General features: G+C 60.2%; 3 protein-coding genes across 3 annotated transcripts; all 3 read right to left on the reverse strand.

Annotated features, from left to right (window-relative positions):
* Positions 1-4,243: 4,243 nt before the first annotated feature.
* LOC142037560 (T-cell activation Rho GTPase-activating protein-like) lies at positions 4,244-7,463 on the reverse strand (the record flags this gene model as incomplete). Its single annotated transcript, XM_075042017.1, has 9 exons — positions 4,244-4,324; positions 4,708-4,872; positions 4,961-5,052; positions 5,497-5,639; positions 5,797-5,914; positions 6,142-6,337; positions 6,675-6,784; positions 6,869-7,030; positions 7,257-7,463. Coding segments are annotated over 9 exons (1,218 nt in total), but the record flags the coding sequence as incomplete, so codon positions are not given.
* Positions 7,464-8,115: 652 nt separating this feature from the next.
* LOC142037689 (uncharacterized) lies at positions 8,116-10,983 on the reverse strand. Its single transcript, XM_075042171.1, has 8 exons — positions 10,935-10,983; positions 10,378-10,750; positions 10,164-10,283; positions 9,750-9,917; positions 8,967-9,008; positions 8,723-8,807; positions 8,561-8,614; positions 8,116-8,268 (listed from the first exon to the last, which is right to left on the reverse strand). Exons 1-8 carry the CDS (start codon positions 10,981-10,983, stop codon positions 8,179-8,181), a joined length of 981 nt encoding a protein of 326 aa, XP_074898272.1. The 3' UTR covers positions 8,116-8,178.
* A 6,826-nt stretch (positions 10,984-17,809) lies between these two features.
* Positions 17,810-25,541, reverse strand: LOC142037690 (T-cell activation Rho GTPase-activating protein-like). The gene is made up of 15 exons (XM_075042172.1): positions 23,745-25,541; positions 23,531-23,650; positions 23,117-23,284; positions 22,579-22,620; positions 22,335-22,419; positions 22,173-22,226; positions 20,823-21,029; positions 20,435-20,596; positions 20,241-20,350; positions 19,708-19,903; positions 19,363-19,480; positions 19,063-19,205; positions 18,527-18,618; positions 18,274-18,438; positions 17,810-17,890 (listed from the first exon to the last, which is right to left on the reverse strand). Exons 1-15 carry the CDS (start codon positions 23,774-23,776, stop codon positions 17,866-17,868), a joined length of 1,719 nt encoding a protein of 572 aa, XP_074898273.1. The 5' UTR covers positions 23,777-25,541; the 3' UTR covers positions 17,810-17,865.
* Positions 25,542-27,931: the final 2,390 nt, after the last annotated feature.

Here is a 27,931-nt window from a genome sequence, read left to right on the forward strand (position 1 = left end):
ATTGTGGGCGAGCTGTAAGAATTGCTTCACGGGTTTTCATAGACACTGAGATCGGCCCCGAGATCGGCATTCATAAGAGAGATCTGCTTTCCCTGAGCGGCTTGCTTTGATATGCAACCATTCTGCTAGTCTATCCAAACCTTCCTTCTCACCGGTGACCGTCCTGATTTGGGCCAGGTGGTCCACCTGCCGATTCCATTTCGCAGCTGGGGTTCCATCCCAAGCATGTTCCTTCCTTCACCCATCCCACCTTTAAAGGTCGGCATCTCCCTCTTGCCAGGAGACGTTGCCAGTCCTCTGTCCTCCACACTTTCGCATGACCTACTTCCCACTTAGTAGATTCCCACTGACACTCTGTAGCACCCTTAAAGGTTGCCTAAGAGTCAGTACAGACGATGGGAGCACCATTCTCTACGGCCAGTAATAAAGCCTGTAGTTCTCCTACTTGTGCACCACCTTCCCCCTCTTCTTTGACTGTCTTCCCAGTACCAATCTCCAATGCCACTGCTTTATACTGCCGTTTCGATCCCACTCGACAGGCAGATGCATCCGTGAACTACACTCCCTGCACACCCAAGCCTGCCACAAATTCGGGTGCCTCCTCAATCGGAGAAGGTTTATACGGTTGACCCAGCAAGGTTGGGTCAGGGTTTACAGGTTGCTGTAGTTTGAAAACCTTAGTCGGACCCTCCTTTAGTGGGAGCAACTGGCTTATCCCTTCGAGGTATGCATACCATTTCCTAACTGTGGCCTTTTGGGCTACTCCCTCTGGAGGAGGTGACCCACCGAGGATTGCATTTAAGAGTGGGAAAGGACCCTGTACTATAACATCCCGTGAAGTAGGCAGCTTTTCAGCCTCTTTAGCTGCTCTAGTGAGGGAAAGAGTCCCCTTCTCCCAATCTCAATATCCTCGCTCCGTCTCTTTAAATGCAGTGGAAGAGAATAATAAGGGCCTGGCTGGGCCCTGTGGCCCCTTTTGAAACACACCACAGTATGAGGCATGGTCAGCACATCCCCATTCCACCCTTAAGGGATCTCGTGGGTGCAATGGACCTAGTCTCTGGCAAGCCTTAAGCTCATCTTTCAGAGTGTTAAGAGCTTCCGTATGTTGCAAAGTCCAATCTCACTTTCAGGTTTTTTGGAGCAAGTCATAGAGAGGTTGGGCAATCCCTGAGGTAATACTTGGGGCGGCAGAAGTTAATGGTGGGGTATTACTGTCCAATCTCTTGTAATCAACTCTTAGTCGCCACCTTCCATCTCATTTACGGACTGGCCAAACAGGAGAATTATAAGGAGAATGTGTGTACCTGACGATCTCTCTTTTCTCCAGATCATTATTAAATTCTGAAATGCCCCGTTTGGCCGCAGCTGGAAGTGGTCTTCAGGGACACGGGTTACCTTAGACTGTGGTAGTGCAGGAGCAACCTCTAAGTTTCTCACATCAACAGCCTCTGCCCCCCTGCCCCTGAAGCCCCACACCCTACCATTGGGTCGGTCCCATTGTCTGCCTGCCAGCACATCAAATCCCAGTATATTTCCCTCACAGGGCCTTAACGCCACTTCCACAGCTGTCATTGTCTTCTGCCCTGGTAACCCAAGCTGGGTTCGAGCTATGGGCCATTTTCCTGTCGCCCCTCTTACTCCTCTAACGTTTATAGCCTTTCTGGATCGCTTAATTCCCAGCTCACTAGCTTGCCGATCGTTTAAAACACTAATTTGGGCTCCTGTATCGATGAAGAATTCTAAGCTCTTCCATCCTGGACCCACAGAAACGTGTATGTAAGGCTCCTTATCAGCAGACCACCGGCAGCTATTCCCCATGCGGACTGGGCGGCCTGAACCCCAAACCGCAGCTTCTCGTGTTTTAGCCCTTCCCGCTCCTCCGGCAGTGCCGCGAAAGGGTCCCGTTTCTCCTCCCGAGGGGGCGGGCTTGCTGCTGCGGCCCTCCGGTCTCCAGCTTTGCCCCCTTCCCTCCGGTCTCCAGCTTTGCCCCCTTCCCTCGGGTCTCCAGCTTTCCCCCCTTCCCTCCGGTCTCCAGCTTTCCCCCCTTCCCTCGGGTCTCCAGCTTTCCCCCCTTCCCTCCGGTCTCCAGCTTTGCCCCCTTCCCTCCGGTCTCCAGCCTGCCCCTCCAGCAATCCCCCCCCGGCCGCCGCCGGCGGACTGCCCCTGCACCACGGCCCGGGCTGCGCCCAGTGCCGGGGCCTTCCGGCAGAGAGCGTCCCTTCCGGGATCGGAGTTCCGGCCCGACGGCCGCCAGTTCGAGACCGCTCCCCGCCGGGTGGGCAACCTGCCTGCGGCCCTCCGGTAACTGCGACGGTCCCTGTTCCCGGCTAGGGACAGATTCTCCTCCCTCCCTGGGCTTCACAGCCCCAGCCCAGGAGGCTGCTCGGGACGTTATCCACTGATCACCTGCCGGTCCGGCACTCGGAAACGCTCCCGGGCCCCAGGAACCTCTCGCTTCAGCATCGCTCCCCAGTATCCGATCCTCCCCCATTAGAGAAACTCGCCACAAATACTCAGTCTCGCTTTCGCCCGGCTTGCACGAAAACTTAGCTTGCAACTCGCCCAGCTCGGGTCCCGACCAAGGGGCCATGCAAACAGCACCCCGGGGGCTCCCACCGTGCGGACCCGCGTGCCCTTCTGCTTCAATAAGGGGCCGCACGTCCCTTTCCTCCAATTCCACCGTCAGACAATCTATTTCCCCTTGCCTTTTAGCGGAATCGCGCTTTCCGTTCTCTGCTTGAATCAAGCAGGCACCCAGGAGGGCACACACGCTGCCTTTGCCGTCTCGACGAGTTCCGCGGCACAGTTCTACTCTCTCCACGACCACTGCCGGGTCGGACCACTTCTCCTTCGCCCAGTCCAGACCTGGGGGAGAAGGGTTGCAGCCGTGCCTCCGTAATAATTCCTCTATTAACACCATCCTGCCGACTACGCCAATTTAAAGTGTTACGGATGCACGACTAACCAAAGCCTACAGGTGTTAAAACTCAGATTTATTCTTCTGCAAAAGTTAGCTAGAAGTCCGGTAACATTTTATAAATCACAGGCTCAATGATGTAAAGAGAATTAATGCTACATGACCGACTTAAGAATCCCCGAGATTTAAAGTGATGGCTCAAAACGGGCATGTCACTCCCCTAAAAGCTGAGGGCTCTCTCCCTCGAGGAGTTACCTCGGGCAGTGCCCCGACCCGAGGGGGAGTCCCCGACTGCAGACCCGCTGCTCCCAGGAGGACTGATTCCCACATGTCCACATGGGCGCACAAAAGCCTCAGCAGTCCAGCTTCCAAAGCTTTTTGGGGCGAGCTGACGCATTCCTACCGCCCAGCACGGCGCTTGGGTTTATACCGTTGCCACGAGTGAGGGGATTCTGCAGAAACTGCCCGGCACTCGCTGTGCAAGGGTGACGGCCGCAGGGAGCAGCAAGCTGCAGGTGACGGTGGCTGCGTAAGGACCTTCAGCCCTTCCTGGCCACCGTGTCTGCCTACGTCTGGCCCTCGCTCGGAGCTCCTGGGGCTGCTCTAAGGGAGATGATAGCCCAAACGCACCAGGACGGGGTCCTGGGCAACCTGCTCTAAGGGAGATGATAGCCCAAACGCACCAGGACGGGGTCCTGGGCAACCTGCTCTAAGGGAGATGATAGCCCAAACGCACCAGGACGGGGTCCTGGGCAACCTGCTCTAAGGGAGATGATAGCCCAAACGCACCAGGACGGGGTCCTGGGCAACCTGCTCTAAGGGAGATGATAGCCCAAACGCACCAGGACGGGGTCCTGGGCAACCTGCTCTAAGGGAGATGATAGCCCAAACGCACCAGGACGGGGTCCTGGGCAACCTGCTCTAAGGGAGATGATAGCCCAAACGCACCAGGACGTGGTCCTGGGCAACCTGCTCTAAGGGAGATGATAGCCCAAACGCACCAGGACGGGGTCCTGGGCAACCTGCTCTAAGGGAGATGATAGCCCAAACGCACCAGGACGGGGTCCTGGGCAACCTGCTCTAGGGGAGCCTGCTTGAGCAGAGGGCTTGCACGACCTCCACAGCTCCCTTCCAACCGCCACCCTCCTGTGCAACTCTGTGCCTTGCTTTCACTCCTAAAGCACCTGAACTCAGCCCTCGTGCCCGCCGGCAAGGATGCTGGGACAAGGCACGATCCCAAACTCCTCCCCGAGGGGTCATCCCCAAACAGCAGCTGCCCGCTCCAGAACAGCCGATAGCGGACACAGTCAGAAGAGAGAAAAACCGTTTTATTGAGAACATCAACTGCGGGGGGGGGCGGGCCCAGGGCTCACAGGGGTTCAGCCAGTACCAGGAAAACGGCACCTACAAGGACAGAGGCAGAGAGCGCTGCTGAATGCACAGCGGCAGGAAGAGGCAGGGTTTGGTTGCCCTCTCTTTGGGGAACACCGCTGACGAGGAATTGCTCCTAGCCCAGAAGAGAGCGAGCTACGGCTGGCACTGCCGAGGGGAGGGCTCTGGCGCCTTATCCCCACGGGGAATGCCCTTAGAGAGCTGTGCGCGCGCAGAGATGCACAGGGCCCCTGTGCCACGCAGCAGGGCTCGATGGGGAGCCCCTGGGGAGCGGCCACGGGGTTCTTGCCAGACCCTGCGCAGCACCATCCCTCGCCGTGCCTTGCCAGCGGGTTGGCCTGACTTAGAGCAGTGCTGAGAGTTGGGAAAGATGGGCAGCAGAGCCTGGTACACACCTGGGCTTCCTGACCTGCCGGACCTTCCTGCATCTCTTCCGTTTGCGATCCCCCGATCCCTTTTCTCTCTTCCTCCTCTTGTTTTCGGCACAGCCTTCATCTCCCCAGGCCTGTGTCCTCCTTCGGTTTCTTCTCTTTTCCTCGTCCCGGGGAGAGCCTGCAAACCTTTCCATCCCACGGTGTGCTTAGATAGGTAAGGCCACGATGCAGCGGGGACAGTTCTGATTTTAAGCCAAAAAGTGACTCGTTTTACCTTCTTTCCTCTGAAAGGCTGCCCAGTTGCTGCGGGCGTAGCAGGGGCTCTGCCGTGCTCTCGAGGGTGGCTGCAGGCAAAGCTGGAGGTGCCTAAACCAGAAATGTCGGAGTGAAGGGGTGGCAAGGGACGGCCTGGAGTAGTAAGGCACTGCTTGCCAAATTGCCACCTTAGCTCTCCGGGGAAGATGCTGCTTTGCATCGTCCACGTTTCGCACAGTCCCCCCGCCCCAAAACAGACTTGATGAAACTGTGATGAAGTAGGATCTGAGCAAAAGCCCTCTCAAGTTGGCAGCTACTCCCCGCTGTCTTTTTGTAGGTATTTGGTTGGATTAAGCCCATGCCTAACGCATTTGAGAAAGGACCTTTCCAGTTTTCCGCACAACGTACGACTCCGCGGGGGAGGAGGAGGAGGAACCCCAAACGCACAAGCCATCGGCTGGCCGGAGGAGGCCCAGCAGCTACTTGGCCTCCTCAGAAACTACCCTCCTACCCGAGAGACGCTGTCACGGTGCTTGTGGAGCGGAGCTGACATACCTCTGTCGTTTGGGACTGCGCCACCGTGTCTCCCCCAGCTCCTTTGAGGACGTCCAGAGAGGGGGATGCGTGCAGAATGGCTTCTGCCTGGTGGCCCTGGTCTGCTCTGCCTGCAGGGCCACTTTGCTCTTCCAAAGGCAGCTCTAGAAAGCAAAACCATGTGCAGCAGTGACGCCTTGGAAGTAAGGCACGGAAGTAAAGCAAAAGCCACCCCAAGCCCTACACCGGTTTTCTTCTTGCCGTTGAGGTTTCTGGTATCCCGAGCCCCAGCCTGGGACAGCCCTCAGTTCCTCCTCATACCTGTGGCTCCGTCCGTGGGGGCTGGCGACTCCCCGGCTGATGGAGGGGAGCGGCCAGCCACCTCCTCCCCAACGATGTCGCCGCAATTTTCAATCATAAACTCCACCAGCGTGTTCACCTGCACACACCAAGCCCTTGGTCTCAACCCAGCTGCCTGAAGTTGTCCCAAGCAGCCTTTCCCACTCGCGCCCCTTGCCTCTGCACAGACGGCTGTGGCTGTGGGGCTGCCTTTGCGGGCAGCCGCCCCACCGGCATTTGCTCAAGGGAGGAGGCAGCCAGGGACCTCTGCGCAGCCAAGCTCTGATGGGCCGGCAAGGCTGCAGCCGGCTTGCCAACACAGCGCACCTTCTCGGTCACCTCCAGCATGGCCTGGAGCGGGAGCAGGTCCTCGTCGGGTGGGCTCAGCAGGTTTGGCCCGAGGCAGATGGCCAGGTTGCTGGCGGTCATCCTGCTGGTGGCTGCGTTGTGGCCGACGTGCTGGAGCAGCGAGAGCAGCCGCTCGAGGAGGAGGAGGTTGGCTGCAGGCAACTTCTCGGCCACCCTGAGGGAACGGGAGCTCGACGTGAATAGAGCAGACGTTGCCCACAGCCGTCCCCGAAGCTTGCCCAAGGCAGGGGGGAGCCGGCGGCTCCAGGTGCTCTCAGCCAGCGGTCGGTGCTCCTGCACCTCAGGAAGGACGCACGGCGTTGCTTCCCAGCTCCTGATTGCACCCAAGCCCAGGCAAGGGAAGGCTCCCTCTCCACGCCCTTTCCCCGAAATCTAAGCCCACCCCAGCAACAGCAAGCTGCCAGAAGACGCAGCTTTGGAAGGAGACCGTCCCTTTGCAGGCAAGTCTCTCCCCGTCCCTGCTCAACAGGCGGGCTGCTGCCCGCACTTACGCTTTCAGCTCGCAGAGCTTCTCCTCCTTGCCGGTCCTCTCCATGGCTTGCATCCAGTCCTCGTAGAGGCTGTTGACGAGCAGCTTGTCGGGGATGCTTCGGAGGAAGTCCTGCAATGCCAAGGGCTCCGGGTGAGCCTTTGAAGTTGCCAGGCCGGCCAGGAGCTCCTCCAGCCGCAGGTCAGAAGCGCTCACCTTCAAGACGGCGGCCAGCAGGAGCGCAGGCTGGCTTCCCAGGTCGACGCGTGCGCCGCGGTCCAGGGCCTCCCGCAGCTCCCGAAGTTCGGTCCCGCCGGCGGCTCTGCGGAATATCCCCTCCGTCGAGGGTCCTTCCCGGCGCAGGACAGCCAGCAGCTCCTGCGGGAGAGGCAGGAGGACAGTTGCTTGGCCGAGGAGCTGCCTTCCGCCAGCGGTGGCCAGAGCACTGCCCCAGAGCGGGCTCCTCGCTGGGGGTGAAGAGCCCAAGCCGCCATCCCCGCAGCTCCTGGGGACGCCCTGTGGAGCAGCCGGAGGGAGGGCTCCCACCGCCTGCCTCTAGGGAGCATCTGGAGGGCTGGGGACCCCCCCGGCCAGGCTGGCTTACCTGGATGGGCCGGGGCAGGGAGCCGTCCTCCCCGCAGAGGGCTGCCAGGGGCTGGCCAAAGAGCGCCCTGCTGCAGCCGGAGCCCGCCTGCCCTGGCGCCTGGGCAGCGGCCGGGGTCCTCCGACGAGCAAAGGGCCAGGGCAGCCCCCTCCTCTTCCTCCTCCTGCTGCTGCTGCTCCCTCCTGCTGCAAAGGAAAGCCGAGCAAGAGCCCGTCAGCGGAGACCGCCGGGCCAGTGCTCCCGGGGCCTGCCCTGCCCGCAGCGTGGTGCTGAGCGGTGCAGCAGGACGGGCAGGGAGCCAGCAGCTGGAACTCTGAGCTCCGGCTCAGCAGCTCCAGTCGGGAGGCTCCTGAGAGCCGGCACGCCACCAGGAGAGGAGAGCCTGGCCCAGCCCTCGCCCTGTCCTCCTCCAAGCTGTGGGCAGCAGCAGAGGCTCCGTGTCCCCGCAGAACCACGTCCAGCGGCCGCTGCCCAGCGGGTGTCTGACGTCCTTCTTCCTCCTGGAGGTGACGTCCGTCCTTCCTCCTGGAGGTGACGTCCTTCCTCCTGGAGGTGACGTCCGTCCTTCCTCCTGGAGGTGACGTCCTTCCTCCTGGAGGTGACGTCCTTCCTCCTGGAGGTGACGTCCGTCCTTCCTCCTGGAGGTGACGTCCTTCCTCCTGGAGGTGACGTTCTTCCTCCTGGAGGTGACGTCCGTCCTTCCTCCTGGAGGTGACGTCCTTCCTCCTGGAGGTGACGTTCTTCCTCCTGGAGGTGCCGTCCTTCCTCCTGGAGGTGACGTCCTTCCTCCTGGAGGTGACGTCCTTCCTCCTGGAGGTGACGTCCGTCCTTCCTCCTGGACGTGACGTCCTGCCTCGGGCTGCCCAACCTGCATGGCGACACTCGAGGGACAAGTGAGCACAGCTCCAGCGCTTGCAGGAGCTCACCGTTCTTCCCGAAACTCACCCGGTGCGTGGCAAAGTCCCCCTCCGCTGCTCGGCGGGACCGTCGGAGGCCCTTGCTTGGGACCAGCCTGCAAGAACCAGGCTGCGCTCAGAGAGCAGCCCCGCGGCGCAACGGGCCGCCGGCCCGGCGAGCTGCCAGCCGGCACCGGCAGCCTGAGCGCGGCAGAGCCGGGACCCTCTGCCCTCCCGGGCTCTCTGCCCCGCGGGGCAGGTTTCCCCCCAGCACCGCCGGCCAGGATGTGCCGGCATTCCCGGCGGCTCCCCAGCCCTCTCCGCTCCCCGAGCGGCACCACCCTTCCCTCCATCCCTCACCCCACTGGCCGCACGTGCCAGAGGCGGGCGAAAGGCGGCCCTTCTCACCTCGGCCTGGCCCTCCACCATCCTCTCCAGGCTCCCGGCGCTGAACGTCCTCCGCTGGGCAAGAGAGAAGGAGCGGAGGCAGGTGAGCAGCGATGCCTCTGCCGCTCGCTCGGCTGGAGGACCAGGGCTCGGGGGCAGAGCCCAGACCGGGCAGGCACTCACGGCGTGGCGGCGGCCCAGCTCCTTCTCCAGGAGCCTGACGGACGGGACAGCCGTCCCCCGGGCTCTCTTGGCTCCCTCGGGTGTCCTGTGCGCCGGGAAGGGGCAGGGAGAGAGCTGGCTGAGCCCCGAGCCGCCTCTTCTCCCTCGTGCGGCAAGAGCTGCCGGCAGCCGCGGGGGCACCTCTCCCCAGCTGGGGAGCTGCGTTCCCCCGTCCGGCTGCACCTGCAGCATCCCCGCGGCTTACCCCAGCAGCGTGCCCACCCACAGCTCCTTCAGCGCCCGGGAGCTGCAGAAAGAGAGGAGAACCAGCGTCAGGCCCCGCTGCCCCCCAGCCCGTGGGCAGAGGCGGGCGCCTGCGCAGCCCTGCCGCGTGGGGCAGGACGCCGGAGCGGGACGAAGCCCCGCGGGGCAGGAAGGACGCCGGAGCGGGAAGAAGCCCCGCGGGGCAGGAAGGACGCCGGAGCGGGACGAAGCCCCGCGGGGCAGGACGGAGTGGGACGAAGCCCCGCGGGGCAGGAAGGACGCCGGAGCGGGACGAAGCCCCGCGGGGCAGGACGGAGCAGGACGAAGCCCCGTGGGGCAGGAAGGACGCCGGAGCGGGACGAAGCCCCGCGGGGCAGGAAGGACGCCGGAGCGGGATGAAGCCCCCTGGGGCAGGACGGAGTGGGACGAAGCCCCGCGGGGCAGGAAGGACGCCGGAGCGGGACGAAGCCCCGCGGGGCAGGAAGGACGCCGGAGCGGGACGAAGCCCCGCGGGGCAGGAAGGACGCCGGAGCGGGACGAAGCCCCCTGGGGCAGGACGGAGGAGGCGCTGCCCGAGCCCTGGCTCCCCGTGTCCTGCCAGAGCAGCTGCTCTCGCCCTCCCCTTCTGGGGACCCAAAGGGGATGCGGGACCTGCCCACGCCCCCATCCCTCCCTGCCGGCGTGCTGCTCGCTCCCTGCCCAGGCTCTGCACGCAGGGCAGAGGCCGTTCTCACGATGGCGCGGGCGTGCTTGGGAACGTCTCCCGCCCGGCCGTGGCACTCACGGGAAAGTGGCGACGCAGGAGCCGCTGGGCCAGACGAGGAGGATGGAGGTCCCGTCCTCATCGCCGCCTTCCTCCTCTTCCTCGTCCCCCGCCGCCTCCTTTCCGCCGCTCAGCACCCACAGCTGGTCCAGGGCCAGGCGGAGCTGTGGGCGCAGGCTGGTGCCGCGGCTGCAGAGAGCAGAGAGGAGAGGCAGGCGGTGAGCTGGAGGTGGCCTCCTGGGGGTCCCCCCGGGCAGAGCCCTGTCCCCCGCCTGCCCTTGGGACGGACGGACGGACGGACGGACGGACAGCGATGGGCGCCTCCAGCACCCACCAAGGGGCCGGGGCCTGGGGCTGGGGCCGGGGTGTCCCTGCCCCGGGGCCAGGGCCAGGGCCAGGGCTGGGGGAAAGGCAGCTGGGCTCCGAGGGTCTTACTGCAACTTGGCGATCACCAGTTCCTCCTGGAGGAGGAGAAGGCGTCTCTCGCTCCTCTTGCGGCCCCGGGTCAGCCGCACGTCCGTGCTCAGCACCGGCTCGGCGTCGGTGAGAGCCTCCCTGCAGAGCAGAGAGCGGCGGGCATGAGAAAGGCCGCCGCCGCCGCCGCTGCCGCGGGTCCCGGCCGTGCCCCCGAGGCACAGGGAGAGCCCACCTGGAGCCGCAGCAGCAGTTGGCCTGGCCCATCCTGCCCGGGAGAGGAGGACCCTCGCCGTGGACCGAGGACGCGGGCCAGTCGGCGACAGCGGGGATGGGAGGCGAGGTGCCGGTGCCGGCGAGGTGCTGCTCGGCCAGATCCTGCCTCCTCCCAGCGCTCCTGCGTGCCAGCACAGCTCCGTGCTGCTGTCTCTGGCGGCCGTGGGCTCCAACTGACCAACGTTCCGAGCCCAACGACCAACATTCTGAGCCCAACGACCAACATTCTAAGCCCAACAACCAACATTCTAAGCCCAACGACCAACATTCTAAGCCCAACGACCAACATTCTAAGACCAACGACCAACATTCTAAGCCCAACGACCAACATTCTAAGCCCAACGGAAAGTGGGAGGGGCACCGGGGGGAGAGTTCTTTCCAATATGGCCGCCTCTGCCTGGCACTGGGGACCCCCGGGCGGGCTGGACGGACCCAGCAGAGGGGAAGGACCGTCTCCCTCCACCTCTTGCCAACGCTTTGCCTCCTGCAGCCCAGGAGGCAGGGAGCCGCCTTTGCCCCAGGGGCACTTTTCTGGCTCGAAGTCGCTCCACTTGGCGTCCACCATCACCCCAGGTGTCTGCACGGCTGCTTTCCAGCTGGGTGTCCCCCAGCATTTACTGGCGCAAGGGCTTCTTCGTCCCCAGGTCTCCAGGACTTTGCTCTTCCCCTTGGGGAACTACAGGAGGTTCCCGTCAGCCCCTTTCTCCAGCCGCTCCAGATCCCCCGGCTTGACAGCAGGACCCTCCGGCGCAGGAGCCTCTCCTCCCGCTTCTGTGCCACCTGCAAGCTGCCGGAGGGTCCGCTCTGCCCCATCTCCCAGATCCCAGTGCGTGTGAACAGGTCCCCCATAGTGCAGCCCAGGGGGGGCCTAGGACATCCCTTGTCACAGCAGGGTCAGAAATTTAGGGGGAAAACCCACGTGGGGTTTTTGCATTATTTATACACAGCGCTTCCCCTTTGTTGTTCCTGCAAGCTATTAAAAGGTGTTCAAAATAGGTCTCATTCCTCATTTGAATGCCACAGCTCTTCACACTGCTGATGTCATGTGCAACTCAGGTTCTACTCTCGCACAGAGCGTTCGGTAGTATGTAGCCTAGATTATTAGGGAGAAGATCGCAGATTACTGCATTAGTCGTGCTAACACCAATGGCAGGAGGTTGCATCTAGCTCTTGAGCCAAAGGGTAAAAATCCAAGGTGTCTATTGAACTCAGTGGGCTATTGATCAGCAGATTGAGCTCACCATGTTCAGAAAAGAAAAGGTACGAGAGAAAGGCGTCTTCTACCTTGACTGCTACAATGCGGGTTTTTGTAGGTATGAAGATAAATTATCTTCCATCTATCCATGCCCCTCCCGCCACCCCCTTCCAAAAAAGAAAGGACTAGAGAAAAAAGATGCAACTTTGGGGCTTGTAACAGCCACGTAAATTCCTCTAGAGCATTCCCATTCAATGAGCCACTTTGCCTGACATTCTGCCTCTACTTGGTACCAGCAGAAGACTCGGTACATGTGCCATGCTACGGAAGACGTAGAATTTCTCGCTGATCCAGAGCTCTCCACCTACAGCCAAAACTGCGGCAAAGCTTTCCTCCACCTCACCCGCTCCCTGGTGCCTCTTCCCCAGGGAAAGTCTTTCCTCTGTCACTCTGTGCTCATAGCTGGTCACAGGATTCCTTCCCCTTCTCCCTTCCCAGAGAAGTTTTGTTTCCTGCTGGCAGGATGGGGGCTGGGGGGTGGGGGCTGGGGGGGGGAATGTACTGCCACAATCCACCCCTTGACCACAGTCATGATTCAACTGGTTTCTCTGGAGTGGTGGTACAGTCACCTCTTGCCTCCAAAGATAAAAGGGGGTGCAGTTTGGTGAGTTTGATGCTCCTTGTGGGTCCTTGTTCCCTTCTGGTCTAGATTACAGTAATCATAACTACAAGCATTATTAAAGATTAGAGAGGGCTAGTTGCCTGCCCCGTGAAAGAAGATCTGAACATATCAAAAGTTTTCCCAACCAGTTGGTCCCTGGTGCAGAAGCAATTGCCTCTGAGTCTCTTGCTGTATTCTCTCGTTGATTTAGGCTTGAGGCCACATTGACACATTTGGAGTGAACACAGCAGGTGTCCACTGAGGTGTTCAAAATCTACATATACCCTTCTCTTTCTTTGGCGTCTAATCCAATACTGCCCAATTTTTGATAGTCATTTTACCGATACGTTATAACCGATTGTTTGAGAGTCCCCAAATTGGTTGATGTAGCGTTGGCTAAGGTTGATAGCTGTAAACTCAGTTCTAGGGTGCTCTGTCGATGTTCCTCGAGTACCACACACAGTTGCCCCCACGGAATTTCAGGGCATAGTGTAGTACCATTCCAACTCCACCCCGTGATCCCGTGGGTCAGTTGGAGGATATAGTCACGTCTGGTGTTTCATACTGAACCAGCATTTGCTGCACCTGGTGACCAACTATAAACAACATGAGTACAACCTCCTCCCCCATCCAATCTGAACCTCCAACTATAATTGTCACATTGCTCTCAGGCGAGCTCAGGGACTCGGGATATATTAACGTCCATCATTCTGCCACGACATTATCATCCAGATCTTCACCATCCACGCCTGTCACCGTCATCACTGTCAGCAAAAGGACTGGAATGACTCGTTCCTTCATGGTCCTGTATAAAAGCACAAACTAGGCCTCGGTCTTAAAACCGGGTCACAGGGTTAGAAGTCCGGTATTATCCACCGGGCACTGATGTGGTGAGTCTTTCCACTCCCATGAGATGGTCTCAGAAGACCAATGTAATCAACCTGCCACGTGCTCCCAAGAGCCTTGCCTTGTCTGATATGCTGGGCCGCAGCTTGGTTTGGGTGATTAGCTTTAAGCCTTATTCGGCATTGTGGGCGAGCTGTAAGAATTGCTTCACGGGTTTTCATAGACACTGAGATCGGCCCCGAGATCGGCATTCATAAGAGAGATCTGCTTTCCCTGAGCGGCTTGCTTTGATATGCAACCATTCTGCTAGTCTATCCAAACCTTCCTTCTCACCGGTGACCGTCCTGATTTGGGCCAGGTGGTCCACCTGCCGATTCCATTTCGCAGCTGGGGTTCCATCCCAAGCATGTTCCTTCCTTCACCCATCCCACCTTTAAAGGTCGGCATCTCCCTCTTGCCAGGAGACGTTGCCAGTCCTCTGTCCTCCACACTTTCGCATGACCTACTTCCCACTTAGTAGATTCCCACTGACACTCTGTAGCACCCTTAAAGGTTGCCTAAGAGTCAGTACAGACGATGGGAGCACCATTCTCTACGGCCAGTAATAAAGCCTGTAGTTCTCCTACTTGTGCACCACCTTCCCCCTCTTCTTTGACTGTCTTCCCAGTACCAATCTCCAATGCCACTGCTTTATACTGCCGTTTCGATCCCACTCGACAGGCAGATGCATCCGTGAACTACACTCCCTGCACACCCAAGCCTGCCACAAATTCGGGTGCCTCCTCAATCGGAGAAGGTTTATACGGTTGACCCAGCAAGGTTGGGTCAGGGTTTACAGGTTGCTGTAGTTTGAAAACCTTAGTCGGACCCTCCTTTAGTGGGAGCAACTGGCTTATCCCTTCGAGGTATGCATACCATTTCCTAACTGTGGCCTTTTGGGCTACTCCCTCTGGAGGAGGTGACCCACCGAGGATTGCATTTAAGAGTGGGAAAGGACCCTGTACTATAACATCCCGTGAAGTAGGCAGCTTTTCAGCCTCTTTAGCTGCTCTAGTGAGGGAAAGAGTCCCCTTCTCCCAATCTCAATATCCTCGCTCCGTCTCTTTAAATGCAGTGGAAGAGAATAATAAGGGCCTGGCTGGGCCCTGTGGCCCCTTTTGAAACACACCACAGTATGAGGCATGGTCAGCACATCCCCATTCCACCCTTAAGGGATCTCGTGGGTGCAATGGACCTAGTCTCTGGCAAGCCTTAAGCTCATCTTTCAGAGTGTTAAGAGCTTCCGTATGTTGCAAAGTCCAATCTCACTTTCAGGTTTTTTGGAGCAAGTCATAGAGAGGTTGGGCAATCCCTGAGGTAATACTTGGGGCGGCAGAAGTTAATGGTGGGGTATTACTGTCCAATCTCTTGTAATCAACTCTTAGTCGCCACCTTCCATCTCATTTACGGACTGGCCAAACAGGAGAATTATAAGGAGAATGTGTGTACCTGACGATCTCTCTTTTCTCCAGATCATTATTAAATTCTGAAATGCCCCGTTTGGCCGCAGCTGGAAGTGGTCTTCAGGGACACGGGTTACCTTAGACTGTGGTAGTGCAGGAGCAACCTCTAAGTTTCTCACATCAACAGCCTCTGCCCCCCTGCCCCTGAAGCCCCACACCCTACCATTGGGTCGGTCCCATTGTCTGCCTGCCAGCACATCAAATCCCAGTATATTTCCCTCACAGGGCCTTAACGCCACTTCCACAGCTGTCATTGTCTTCTGCCCTGGTAACCCAAGCTGGGTTCGAGCTATGGGCCATTTTCCTGTCGCCCCTCTTACTCCTCTAACGTTTATAGCCTTTCTGGATCGCTTAATTCCCAGCTCACTAGCTTGCCGATCGTTTAAAACACTAATTTGGGCTCCTGTATCGATGAAGAATTCTAAGCTCTTCCATCCTGGACCCACAGAAACGTGTATGTAAGGCTCCTTATCAGCAGACCACCGGCAGCTATTCCCCATGCGGACTGGGCGGCCTGAACCCCAAACCGCAGCTTCTCGTGTTTTAGCCCTTCCCGCTCCTCCGGCAGTGCCGCGAAAGGGTCCCGTTTCTCCTCCCGAGGGGGCGGGCTTGCTGCTGCGGCCCTCCGGTCTCCAGCTTTGCCCCCTTCCCTCCGGTCTCCAGCTTTGCCCCCTTCCCTCGGGTCTCCAGCTTTCCCCCCTTCCCTCCGGTCTCCAGCTTTCCCCCCTTCCCTCGGGTCTCCAGCTTTCCCCCCTTCCCTCCGGTCTCCAGCTTTGCCCCCTTCCCTCCGGTCTCCAGCCTGCCCCTCCAGCAATCCCCCCCCGGCCGCCGCCGGCGGACTGCCCCTGCACCACGGCCCGGGCTGCGCCCAGTGCCGGGGCCTTCCGGCAGAGAGCGTCCCTTCCGGGATCGGAGTTCCGGCCCGACGGCCGCCAGTTCGAGACCGCTCCCCGCCGGGTGGGCAACCTGCCTGCGGCCCTCCGGTAACTGCGACGGTCCCTGTTCCCGGCTAGGGACAGATTCTCCTCCCTCCCTGGGCTTCACAGCCCCAGCCCAGGAGGCTGCTCGGGACGTTATCCACTGATCACCTGCCGGTCCGGCACTCGGAAACGCTCCCGGGCCCCAGGAACCTCTCGCTTCAGCATCGCTCCCCAGTATCCGATCCTCCCCCATTAGAGAAACTCGCCACAAATACTCAGTCTCGCTTTCGCCCGGCTTGCACGAAAACTTAGCTTGCAACTCGCCCAGCTCGGGTCCCGACCAAGGGGCCATGCAAACAGCACCCCGGGGGCTCCCACCGTGCGGACCCGCGTGCCCTTCTGCTTCAATAAGGGGCCGCACGTCCCTTTCCTCCAATTCCACCGTCAGACAATCTATTTCCCCTTGCCTTTTAGCGGAATCGCGCTTTCCGTTCTCTGCTTGAATCAAGCAGGCGCCCAGGAGGGCACACACGCTGCCTTTGCCGTCTCGACGAGTTCCGCGGCACAGTTCTACTCTCTCCACGACCACTGCCGGGTCGGACCACTTCTCCTTCGCCCAGTCCAGACCTGGGGGAGAAGGGTTGCAGCCGTGCCTCCGTAATAATTCCTCTATTAACACCATCCTGCCGACTACGCCAATTTAAAGTGTTACGGATGCACGACTAACCAAAGCCTACAGGTGTTAAAACTCAGATTTATTCTTCTGCAAAAGTTAGCTAGAAGTCCGGTAACATTTTATAAATCACAGGCTCAATGATGTAAAGAGAATTAATGCTACATGACCGACTTAAGAATCCCCGAGATTTAAAGTGATGGCTCAAAACGGGCATGTCACTCCCCTAAAAGCTGAGGGCTCTCTCCCTCGAGGAGTTACCTCGGGCAGTGCCCCGACCCGAGGGGGAGTCCCCGACTGCAGACCCGCTGCTCCCAGGAGGACTGATTCCCACATGTCCACATGGGCGCACAAAAGCCTCAGCAGTCCAGCTTCCAAAGCTTTTTGGGGCGAGCTGACGCATTCCTACCGCCCAGCACGGCGCTTGGGTTTATACCGTTGCCACGAGTGAGGGGATTCTGCAGAAACTGCCCGGCACTCGCTGTGCAAGGGTGACGGCCGCAGGGAGCAGCAAGCTGCAGGTGACGGTGGCTGCGTAAGGACCTTCAGCCCTTCCTGGCCACCGTGTCTGCCTACGTCTGGCCCTCGCTCGGAGCTCCTGGGGCTGCTCTAAGGGAGATGATAGCCCAAACGCACCAGGACGGGGTCCTGGGCAACCTGCTCTAAGGGAGATGATAGCCCAAACGCACCAGGACGGGGTCCTGGGCAACCTGCTCTAAGGGAGATGATAGCCCAAACGCACCAGGACGGGGTCCTGGGCAACCTGCTCTAAGGGAGATGATAGCCCAAACGCACCAGGACGTGGTCCTGGGCAACCTGCTCTAAGGGAGATGATAGCCCAAACGCACCAGGACGTGGTCCTGGGCAACCTGCTCTAAGGGAGATGATAGCCCAAACGCACCAGGACGGGGTCCTGGGCAACCTGCTCTAAGGGAGATGATAGCCCAAACGCACCAGGACGGGGTCCTGGGCAACCTGCTCTAAGGGAGATGATAGCCCAAACGCACCAGGACGGGGTCCTGGGCAACCTGCTCTAAGGGAGATGATAGCCCAAACGCACCAGGACGTGGTCCTGGGCAACCTGCTCTAAGGGAGATGATAGCCCAAACGCACCAGGACGTGGTCCTGGGCAACCTGCTCTAAGGGAGATGATAGCCCAAACGCACCAGGACGGGGTCCTGGGCAACCTGCTCTAAGGGAGATGATAGCCCAAACGCACCAGGACGTGGTCCTGGGCAACCTGCTCTAAGGGAGATGATAGCCCAAACGCACCAGGACGGGGTCCTGGGCAACCTGCTCTAAGGGAGATGATAGCCCAAACGCACCAGGACGGGGTCCTGGGCAACCTGCTCTAGGGGAGCCTGCTTGAGCAGAGGGCTTGCACGACCTCCACAGCTCCCTTCCAACCGCCACCCTCCTGTGCAACTCTGTGCCTTGCTTTCACTCCTAAAGCACCTGAACTCAGCCCTCGTGCCCGCCGGCAAGGATGCTGGGACAAGGCACGATCCCAAACTCCTCCCCGAGGGGTCATCCCCAAACAGCAGCTGCCCGCTCCAGAACAGCCGATAGCGGACACAGTCAGAAGAGAGAAAAACCGTTTTATTGAGAACATCAACTGCGGGGGGGGGCGGGCCCAGGGCTCACAGGGGTTCAGCCAGTACCAGGAAAACGGCACCTACAAGGACAGAGGCAGAGAGCGCTGCTGAATGCACAGCGGCAGGAAGAGGCAGGGTTTGGTTGCCCTCTCTTTGGGGAACACCGCTGACGAGGAATTGCTCCTAGCCCAGAAGAGAGCGAGCTACGGCTGGCACTGCCGAGGGGAGGGCTCTGGCGCCTTATCCCCACGGGGAATGCCCTTAGAGAGCTGTGCGCGCGCAGAGATGCACAGGGCCCCTGTGCCACGCAGCAGGGCTCGATGGGGAGCCCCTGGGGAGCGGCCACGGGGTTCTTGCCAGACCCTGCGCAGCACCATCCCTCGCCGTGCCTTGCCAGCGGGTTGGCCTGACTTAGAGCAGTGCTGAGAGTTGGGAAAGATGGGCAGCAGAGCCTGGTACACACCTGGGCTTCCTGACCTGCCGGACCTTCCTGCATCTCTTCCGTTTGCGATCCCCCGATCCCTTTTCTCTCTTCCTCCTCTTGTTTTCGGCACAGCCTTCATCTCCCCAGGCCTGTGTCCTCCTTCGGTTTCTTCTCTTTTCCTCGTCCCGGGGAGAGCCTGCAAACCTTTCCATCCCACGGTGTGCTTAGATAGGTAAGGCCACGATGCAGCGGGGACAGTTCTGATTTTAAGCCAAAAAGTGACTCGTTTTACCTTCTTTCCTCTGAAAGGCTGCCCAGTTGCTGCGGGCGTAGCAGGGGCTCTGCCGTGCTCTCGAGGGTGGCTGCAGGCAAAGCTGGAGGTGCCTAAACCAGAAATGTCGGAGTGAAGGGGTGGCAAGGGACGGCCTGGAGTAGTAAGGCACTGCTTGCCAAATTGCCACCTTAGCTCTCCGGGGAAGATGCTGCTTTGCATCGTCCACGTTTCGCACAGTCCCCCCGCCCCAAAACAGACTTGATGAAACTGTGATGAAGTAGGATCTGAGCAAAAGCCCTCTCAAGTTGGCAGCTACTCCCCGCTGTCTTTTTGTAGGTATTTGGTTGGATTAAGCCCATGCCTAACGCATTTGAGAAAGGACCTTTCCAGTTTTCCGCACAACGTACGATTCCGCGGGGGAGGAGGAGGAGGAACCCCAAACGCACAAGCCGTCGGCTGGCCGGAGGAGGCCCAGCAGCTACTTGGCCTCCTCAGAAACTACCCTCCTACCCGAGAGACGCTGTCACGGTGCTTGTGGAGCGGAGCTGACATACCTCTGTCGTTTGGGACTGCGCCACCGTGTCTCCCCCAGCTCCTTTGAGGACGTCCAGAGAGGGGGATGCGTGCAGAATGGCTTCTGCCTGGTGGCCCTGGTCTGCTCTGCCTGCAGGGCCACTTTGCTCTTCCAAAGGCAGCTCTAGAAAGCAAAACCATGTGCAGCAGTGACGCCTTGGAAGTAAGGCACGGAAGTAAAGCAAAAGCCACCCCAAGCCCTACACCGGTTTTCTTCTTGCCGTTGAGGTTTCTGGTATCCCGAGCCCCAGCCTGGGACAGCCCTCAGTTCCTCCTCATACCTGTGGCTCCGTCCGTGGGGGCTGGCGACTCCCCGGCTGATGGAGGGGAGCGGCCAGCCACCTCCTCCCCAACGATGTCGCCGCAATTTTCAATCATAAACTCCACCAGCGTGTTCACCTGCACACACCAAGCCCTTGGTCTCAACCCAGCTGCCTGAAGTTGTCCCAAGCAGCCTTTCCCACTCGCGCCCCTTGCCTCTGCACAGACGGCTGTGGCTGTGGGGCTGCCTTTGCGGGCAGCCGCCCCACCGGCATTTGCTCAAGGGAGGAGGCAGCCAGGGACCTCTGCGCAGCCAAGCTCTGATGGGCCGGCAAGGCTGCAGCCGGCTTGCCAACACAGCGCACCTTCTCGGTCACCTCCAGCATGGCCTGGAGCGGGAGCAGGTCCTCGTCGGGTGGGCTCAGCAGGTTTGGCCCGAGGCAGATGGCCAGGTTGCTGGCGGTCATCCTGCTGGTGGCTGCGTTGTGGCCGACGTGCTGGAGCAGCGAGAGCAGCCGCTCGAGGAGGAGGAGGTTGGCTGCAGGCAACTTCTCGGCCACCCTGAGGGAACGGGAGCTCGACGTGAATAGAGCAGACGTTGCCCACAGCCGTCCCCGAAGCTTGCCCAAGGCAGGGGGGAGCCGGCGGCTCCAGGTGCTCTCAGCCAGCGGTCGGTGCTCCTGCACCTCAGGAAGGACGCACGGCGTTGCTTCCCAGCTCCTGATTGCACCCAAGCCCAGGCAAGGGAAGGCTCCCTCTCCACGCCCTTTCCCCGAAATCTAAGCCCACCCCAGCAACAGCAAGCTGCCAGAAGACGCAGCTTTGGAAGGAGACCGTCCCTTTGCAGGCAAGTCTCTCCCCGTCCCTGCTCAACAGGCGGGCTGCTGCCCGCACTTACGCTTTCAGCTCGCAGAGCTTCTCCTCCTTGCCGGTCCTCTCCATGGCTTGCATCCAGTCCTCGTAGAGGCTGTTGACGAGCAGCTTGTCGGGGATGCTTCGGAGGAAGTCCTGCAATGCCAAGGGCTCCGGGTGAGCCTTTGAAGTTGCCAGGCCGGCCAGGAGCTCCTCCAGCCGCAGGTCAGAAGCGCTCACCTTCAAGACGGCGGCCAGCAGGAGCGCAGGCTGGCTTCCCAGGTCGACGCGTGCGCCGCGGTCCAGGGCCTCCCGCAGCTCCCGAAGTTCGGTCCCGCCGGCGGCTCTGCGGAATATCCCCTCCGTCGAGGGTCCTTCCCGGCGCAGGACAGCCAGCAGCTCCTGCGGGAGAGGCAGGAGGACAGTTGCTTGGCCGAGGAGCTGCCTTCCGCCAGCGGTGGCCAGAGCACTGCCCCAGAGCGGGCTCCTCGCTGGGGGTGAAGAGCCCAAGCCGCCATCCCCGCAGCTCCTGGGGACGCCCTGTGGAGCAGCCGGAGGGAGGGCTCCCACCGCCTGCCTCTAGGGAGCATCTGGAGGGCTGGGGACCCCCCCGGCCAGGCTGGCTTACCTGGATGGGCCGGGGCAGGGAGCCGTCCTCCCCGCAGAGGGCTGCCAGGGGCTGGCCAAAGAGCGCCCTGCTGCAGCCGGAGCCCGCCTGCCCTGGCGCCTGGGCAGCGGCCGGGGTCCTCCGACGAGCAAAGGGCCAGGGCAGCCCCCTCCTCTTCCTCCTCCTGCTGCTGCTGCTCCCTCCTGCTGCAAAGGAAAGCCGAGCAAGAGCCCGTCAGCGGAGACCGCCGGGCCAGTGCTCCCGGGGCCTGCCCTGCCCGCAGCGTGGTGCTGAGCGGTGCAGCAGGACGGGCAGGGAGCCAGCAGCTGGAACTCTGAGCTCCGGCTCAGCAGCTCCAGTCGGGAGGCTCCTGAGAGCCGGCACGCCACCAGGAGAGGAGAGCCTGGCCCAGCCCTCGCCCTGTCCTCCTCCAAGCTGTGGGCAGCAGCAGAGGCTCCGTGTCCCCGCAGAACCACGTCCAGCGGCCGCTGCCCAGCGGGTGTCTGACGTCCTTCTTCCTCCTGGAGGTGACATCCGTCCTTCCTCCTGGAGGTGACGTCCTTCCTCCTGGAGGTGACGTCCGTCCTTCCTCCTGGAGGTGACGTCCTTCCTCCTGGAGGTGACGTCCTTCCTCCTGGAGGTGACGTCCTTCCTCCTGGAGGTGACGTTCTTCCTCCTGGAGGTGACGTCCGTCCTTCCTCCTGGAGGTGACGTCCTTCCTCCTGGAGGTGACGTCCGTCCTTCCTCCTGGAGGTGACGTCCTTCCTCCTGGAGGTGACGTTCTTCCTCCTGGAGGTGCCGTCCTTCCTCCTGGAGGTGACGTCCTTCCTCCTGGAGGTGACGTCCTTCCTCCTGGAGGTGACGTCCGTCCTTCCTCCTGGAGGTGACGTCCGTCCTTCCTCCTGGAGGTGACGTCCTGCCTCGGGCTGCCCAACCTGCATGGCGACACTCGAGGGACAAGTGAGCACAGCTCCAGCGCTTGCAGGAGCTCACCGTTCTTCCCGAAACTCACCCGGTGCGTGGCAAAGTCCCCCTCCGCTGCTCGGCGGGACCGTCGGAGGCCCTTCCTTGGGACCAGCCTGCAAGAACCAGGCTGCGCTCAGAGAGCAGCCCCGCGGCGCAACGGGCCGCCGGCCCGGCGAGCTGCCAGCCGGCACCGGCAGCCTGAGCGCGGCAGAGCCGGGACCCTCTGCCCTCCCGGGCTCTCTGCCCCGCGGGGCAGGTTTCCCCCCAGCACCGCCGGCCAGGATGTGCCGGCATTCCCGGCGGCTCCCCAGCCCTCTCCGCTCCCCGAGCGGCACCACCCTTCCCTCCATCCCTCACCCCACTGGCCGCACGTGCCAGAGGCGGGCGAAAGGCGGCCCTTCTCACCTCGGCCTGGCCCTCCACCATCCTCTCCAGGCTCCCGGCGCTGAACGTCCTCCGCTGGGCAAGAGAGAAGGAGCGGAGGCAGGTGAGCAGCGATGCCTCTGCCGCTCGCTCGGCTGGAGGACCAGGGCTCGGGGGCAGAGCCCAGACCGGGCAGGCACTCACGGCGTGGCGGCGGCCCAGCTCCTTCTCCAGGAGCCTGACGGACGGGACAGCCGTCCCCCGGGCTCTCTTGGCTCCCTCGGGTGTCCTGTGCGCCGGGAAGGGGCAGGGAGAGAGCTGGCTGAGCCCCGAGCCGCCTCTTCTCCCTCGTGCGGCAAGAGCTGCCGGCAGCCGCGGGGGCACCTCTCCCCAGCTGGGGAGCTGCGTTCCCCCGTCCGGCTGCACCTGCAGCATCCCCGCGGCTTACCCCAGCAGCGTGCCCACCCACAGCTCCTTCAGCGCCCGGGAGCTGCAGAAAGAGAGGAGAACCAGCGTCAGGCCCCGCTGCCCCCCAGCCCGTGGGCAGAGGCGGGCGCCTGCGCAGCCCTGCCGCGTGGGGCAGGACGCCGGAGCGGGACGAAGCCCCGCGGGGAAGGAAGGACGCCGGAGCGGGACGAAGCCCCGCGGGGCAGGACGGAGCAGGACGAAGCCCCGCGGGGCAGGAAGGACGCCGGAGCGGGACGAAGCCCCGCGGGGCAGGAAGGACGCCGGAGCGGGACGAAGCCCCCTGGGGCAGGACGGAGGAGGCGCTGCCCGAGCCCTGGCTCCCCGTGTCCTGCCAGAGCAGCTGCTCTCGCCCTCCCCTTCTGGGGACCCAAAGGGGATGCGGGACCTGCCCACGCCCCCATCCCTCCCTGCCGGCGTGCTGCTCGCTCCCTGCCCAGGCTCTGCACGCAGGGCAGAGGCCGTTCTCACGATGGCGCGGGCGTGCTTGGGAACGTCTCCCGCCCGGCCGTGGCACTCACGGGAAAGTGGCGACGCAGGAGCCGCTGGGCCAGACGAGGAGGATGGAGGTCCCGTCCTCATCGCCGCCTTCCTCCTCTTCCTCGTCCCCCGCCGCCTCCTTTCCGCCGCTCAGCACCCACAGCTGGTCCAGGGCCAGGCGGAGCTGTGGGCGCAGGCTGGTGCCGCGGCTGCAGAGAGCAGAGAGGAGAGGCAGGCGGTGAGCTGGAGGTGGCCTCCTGGGGGTCCCCCCGGGCAGAGCCCTGTCCCCCGCCTGCCCTTGGGACGGACGGACGGACGGACGGACGGACAGCGATGGGCGCCTCCAGCACCCACCAAGGGGCCGGGGCCTGGGGCTGGGGCCGGGGTGTCCCTGCCCCGGGGCCAGGGCCAGGGCCAGGGCTGGGGGAAAGGCAGCTGGGCTCCGAGGGTCTTACTGCAACTTGGCGATCACCAGTTCCTCCTGGAGGAGGAGAAGGCGTCTCTCGCTCCTCTTGCGGCCCCGGGTCAGCCGCACGTCCGTGCTCAGCACCGGCTCGGCGTCGGTGAGAGCCTCCCTGCAGAGCAGAGAGCGGCGGGCATGAGAAAGGCCGCCGCCGCCGCCGCTGCCGCGGGTCCCGGCCGTGCCCCCGAGGCACAGGGAGAGCCCACCTGGAGCCGCAGCAGCAGTTGGCCTGGCCCATCCTGCCCGGGAGAGGAGGACCCTCGCCGTGGACCGAGGACGCGGGCCAGTCGGCGACAGCGGGGATGGGAGGCGAGGTGCCGGTGCCGGCGAGGTGCTGCTCGGCCAGATCCTGCCTCCTCCCAGCGCTCCTGCGTGCCAGCACAGCTCCGTGCTGCTGTCTCTGGCGGCCGTGGGCTCCAACTGACCAACGTTCCGAGCCCAACGACCAACATTCTGAGCCCAACGACCAACATTCTAAGCCCAACAACCAACATTCTAAGACCAACGACCAACATTCTAAGCCCAACGGAAAGTGGGAGGGGCACCGGGGGGAGAGTTCTTTCCAATATGGCCGCCTCTGCCTGGCACTGGGGACCCCCGGGCGGGCTGGACGGACCCAGCAGAGGGGAAGGACCGTCTCCCTCCACCTCTTGCCAACGCTTTGCCTCCTGCAGCCCAGGAGGCAGGGAGCCGCCTTTGCCCCAGGGGCACTTTTCTGGCTCGAAGTCGCTCCACTTGGCGTCCACCATCACCCCAGGTGTCTGCACGGCTGCTTTCCAGCTGGGTGTCCCCCAGCATTTACTGGCGCAAGGGCTTCTTCGTCCCCAGGTCTCCAGGACTTTGCTCTTCCCCTTGGGGAACTACAGGAGGTTCCCGTCAGCCCCTTTCTCCAGCCGCTCCAGATCCCCCGGCTTGACAGCAGGACCCTCCGGCGCAGGAGCCTCTCCTCCCGCTTCTGTGCCACCTGCAAGCTGCCGGAGGGTCCGCTCTGCCCCATCTCCCAGATCCCAGTGCGTGTGAACAGGTCCCCCATAGTGCAGCCCAGGGGGGGCCTAGGACATCCCTTGTCACAGCAGGGTCAGAAATTTAGGGGGAAAACCCACGTGGGGTTTTTGCATTATTTATACACAGCGCTTCCCCTTTGTTGTTCCTGCAAGCTATTAAAAGGTGTTCAAAATAGGTCTCATTCCTCATTTGAATGTCACAGCTCTTCACACTGCTGATGTCATGTGCAACTCAGGTTCTACTCTCGCACAGAGCGTTCGGTAGTATGTAGCCTAGATTATTAGGGAGAAGATCGCAGATTACTGCATTAGTCGTGCTAACACCAATGGCAGGAGGTTGCATCTAGCTCTTGAGCCAAAGGGTAAAAATCCAAGGTGTCTATTGAACTCAGTGGGCTATTGATCAGCAGATTGAGCTCTCCCTGTTCAGAAAAGAAAAGGTACGAGAGAAAGGCGTCTTCTACCTTGACTGCTACAATGCGGGTTTTTGTAGGTATGAAGATAAATTATCTTCCATCTATCCATGCCCCTCCCGCCACCCCCTTCCAAAAAAGAAAGGACTAGAGAAAAAAGATGCAACTTTGGGGCTTGTAACAGCCACGTAAATTCCTCTAGATCATTCCCATTCAATGAGCCACTTTGCCTGACGTTCTGCCTCTACTTGGTACCAGCAGAAGACTCGGTACCTGTGCCATGCTACGGAAGACGTAGAATTTCTCGCTGATCCAGAGCTCTCCACCTACAGCCAAAACTGCGGCGAAGCTTTCCTCCACCTCACCCGCTCCCTGGTGCCTCTTCCCCAGGGAAAGTCTTTCCTCTGTCACTCTGTGCTCATAGCTGGTCACAGGATTCCTTCCCCTTCTCCCTTCCCAGAGAAGTTTTGTTTCCTGCTGGCAGGATGGGGGCTGGGGGGTGGGGGCTGGGGGGGGGAATGTACTGCCACAATCCACCCCTTGACCACAGTCATGATTCAACTGGTTTCTCTGGAGTGGTGGTACAGTCACCTCTTGCCTCCAAAGATAAAAGGGGGTGCAGTTTGGTGAGTTTAATGCTCCGTGTGGGTCCTTGTTCCCTTCTGGTCTAGATTACAGTAATCATAACTACAAGCATTATTAAAGATTAGAGAGGGCTAGTTGCCTGCCCCGTGAAAGAAGATCTGAACACATCAAAAGTTTTCCCAACCAGTTGGTCTCTGGTGCAGAAGCAATTGCCTCTGAGTCTCTTGCTGTATTCTCTCGTTGATTTAGGCTTGAGGCCACATTGACACATTTGGAGTGAACACAGCAGGTGTCCACTGAGGTGTTCAAAACTTTACATATACCCTTCTCTTTCTTTGGCATCTAATCCAATACTGCCCAATTTTTGATAGTCATTTTACCGATACGTTATAACCGATTGTTTGAGAGTCCCCAAATTGGTTGATGTAGCGTTGGCTAAGGTTGATAGCTGTAAACTCAGTTCTAGGGTGCTCTATCGATGTTCCTCGAGTACCACACACAGTTGCCCCCACGGAATTTCAGGGCATAGTGTAGTACCATTCCAACTCCACCCCGTGATCCCGTGGGTCAGTTGGAGGATATAGTCACGTCTGGTGTTTCATACTGAACCAGCATTTGCTGCACCTGGTGACCAACTATAAACAACATGAGTACAACCTCCTCCCCCATCCAATCTGAACCTCCAACTATAATTGTCACATTGCTCTCAGGCGAGCTCAGGGACTCGGGATATATTAACGTCCATCATTTTGCCACGACGTTATCATCCAGATCTTCACCATCCACGCCTGTCACCGTCATCACTGTCAGCAAAAGGACTGGAATGACTCGTTCCTTCATGGTCCTGTATAAAAGCACAAACTAGGCCTCGGTCTTAAAACCGGGTCACAGGGTTAGAAGTCCGGTATTATCCACCGGGCACTGATGTGGTGAGTCTTTCCACTCCCATGAGATGGTCTCAGAAGACCAATGTAATCAACCTGCCACGTGCTCCCAAGAGCCTTGCCTTGTCTGATATGCTGGGCCGCAGCTTGGTTTGGGTGATTAGCTTTAAGCCTTATTCGGCATTGTGGGCGAGCTGTAAGAATTGCTTCACGGGTTTTCATAGACACTGAGATCGGCCCCGAGATCGGCATTCATAAGAGAGATCTGCTTTCCCTGAGCGGCTTGCTTTGATATGCAACCATTCTGCTAGTCTATCCAAACCTTCCTTCTCACCGGTGACCGTCCTGATTTGGGCCAGGTGGTCCACCTGCCGATTCCATTTCGCAGCTGGGGTTCCATCCCAAGCATGTTCCTTCCTTCACCCATCCCACCTTTAAAGGTCGGCATCTCCCTCTTGCCAGGAGACGTTGCCAGTCCTCTGTCCTCCACACTTTCGCATGACCTACTTCCCACTTAGTAGATTCCCACTGACACTCTGTAGCACCCTTAAAGGTTGCCTAAGAGTCAGTACAGACGATGGGAGCACCATTCTCTACGGCCAGTAATAAAGCCTGTAGTTCTCCTACTTGTGCACCACCTTCCCCCTCTTCTTTGACTGTCTTCCCAGTACCAATCTCCAATGCCACTGCTTTATACTGCCGTTTCGATCCCACTCGACAGGCAGATGCATCCGTGAACTACACTCCCTGCACACCCAAGCCTGCCACAAATTCGGGTGCCTCCTCAATCGGAGAAGGTTTATACGGTTGACCCAGCAAGGTTGGGTCAGGGTTTACAGGTTGCTGTAGTTTGAAAACCTTAGTCGGACCCTCCTTTAGTGGGAGCAACTGGCTTATCCCTTCGAGGTATGCATACCATTTCCTAACTGTGGCCTTTTGGGCTACTCCCTCTGGAGGAGGTGACCCACCGAGGATTGCATTTAAGAGTGGGAAAGGACCCTGTACTATAACATCCCGTGAAGTAGGCAGCTTTTCAGCCTCTTTAGCTGCTCTAGTGAGGGAAAGAGTCCCCTTCTCCCAATCTCAATATCCTCGCTCCGTCTCTTTAAATGCAGTGGAAGAGAATAATAAGGGCCTGGCTGGGCCCTGTGGCCCCTTTTGAAACACACCACAGTATGAGGCATGGTCAGCACATCCCCATTCCACCCTTAAGGGATCTCGTGGGTGCAATGGACCTAGTCTCTGGCAAGCCTTAAGCTCATCTTTCAGAGTGTTAAGAGCTTCCGTATGTTGCAAAGTCCAATCTCACTTTCAGGTTTTTTGGAGCAAGTCATAGAGAGGTTGGGCAATCCCTGAGGTAATACTTGGGGCGGCAGAAGTTAATGGTGGGGTATTACTGTCCAATCTCTTGTAATCAACTCTTAGTCGCCACCTTCCATCTCATTTACGGACTGGCCAAACAGGAGAATTATAAGGAGAATGTGTGTACCTGACGATCTCTCTTTTC

Source organism: Buteo buteo, chromosome 12 (assembly GCF_964188355.1).
Source record: "Buteo buteo chromosome 12, bButBut1.hap1.1, whole genome shotgun sequence".
NCBI lineage: Eukaryota > Metazoa > Chordata > Aves > Accipitriformes > Accipitridae > Buteo > Buteo buteo.

Bases quoted from the DNA above. Each gene is read 5' to 3' on its own strand.
- LOC142037689 (XM_075042171.1), bottom strand. From the start codon at position 10,983: ATGGTGGACGCCAAGTGGAGCGACTTCGAGCCAGAAAAGTGCCCCTGG. The intron at 9,918-10,163 runs GTAAGACCCTCG...TGCTCTCTGCAG, and splicing joins CTGGTGATCGCCAAGTTGCA to CCGCGGCACCAGCCTGCGCC. The intron at 8,808-8,966 runs GTAAGCCGCGGG...CCCGGCGCACAG, and splicing joins TGGGTGGGCACGCTGCTGGG to GACACCCGAGGGAGCCAAGA.
- LOC142037690 (XM_075042172.1), bottom strand. From the start codon at position 23,776: ATGGGCCAGGCCAACTGCTGCTGCGGCTCCAG. The intron at 22,227-22,334 runs GTGAGTGCCTGC...TCTCTTGCCCAG, and splicing joins AGCTGGGCCGCCGCCACGCC to CGGAGGACGTTCAGCGCCGG. The intron at 19,904-20,240 runs GTAAGTGCGGGC...CCGTTCCCTCAG, and splicing joins AAGCTCTGCGAGCTGAAAGC to GGTGGCCGAGAAGTTGCCTG.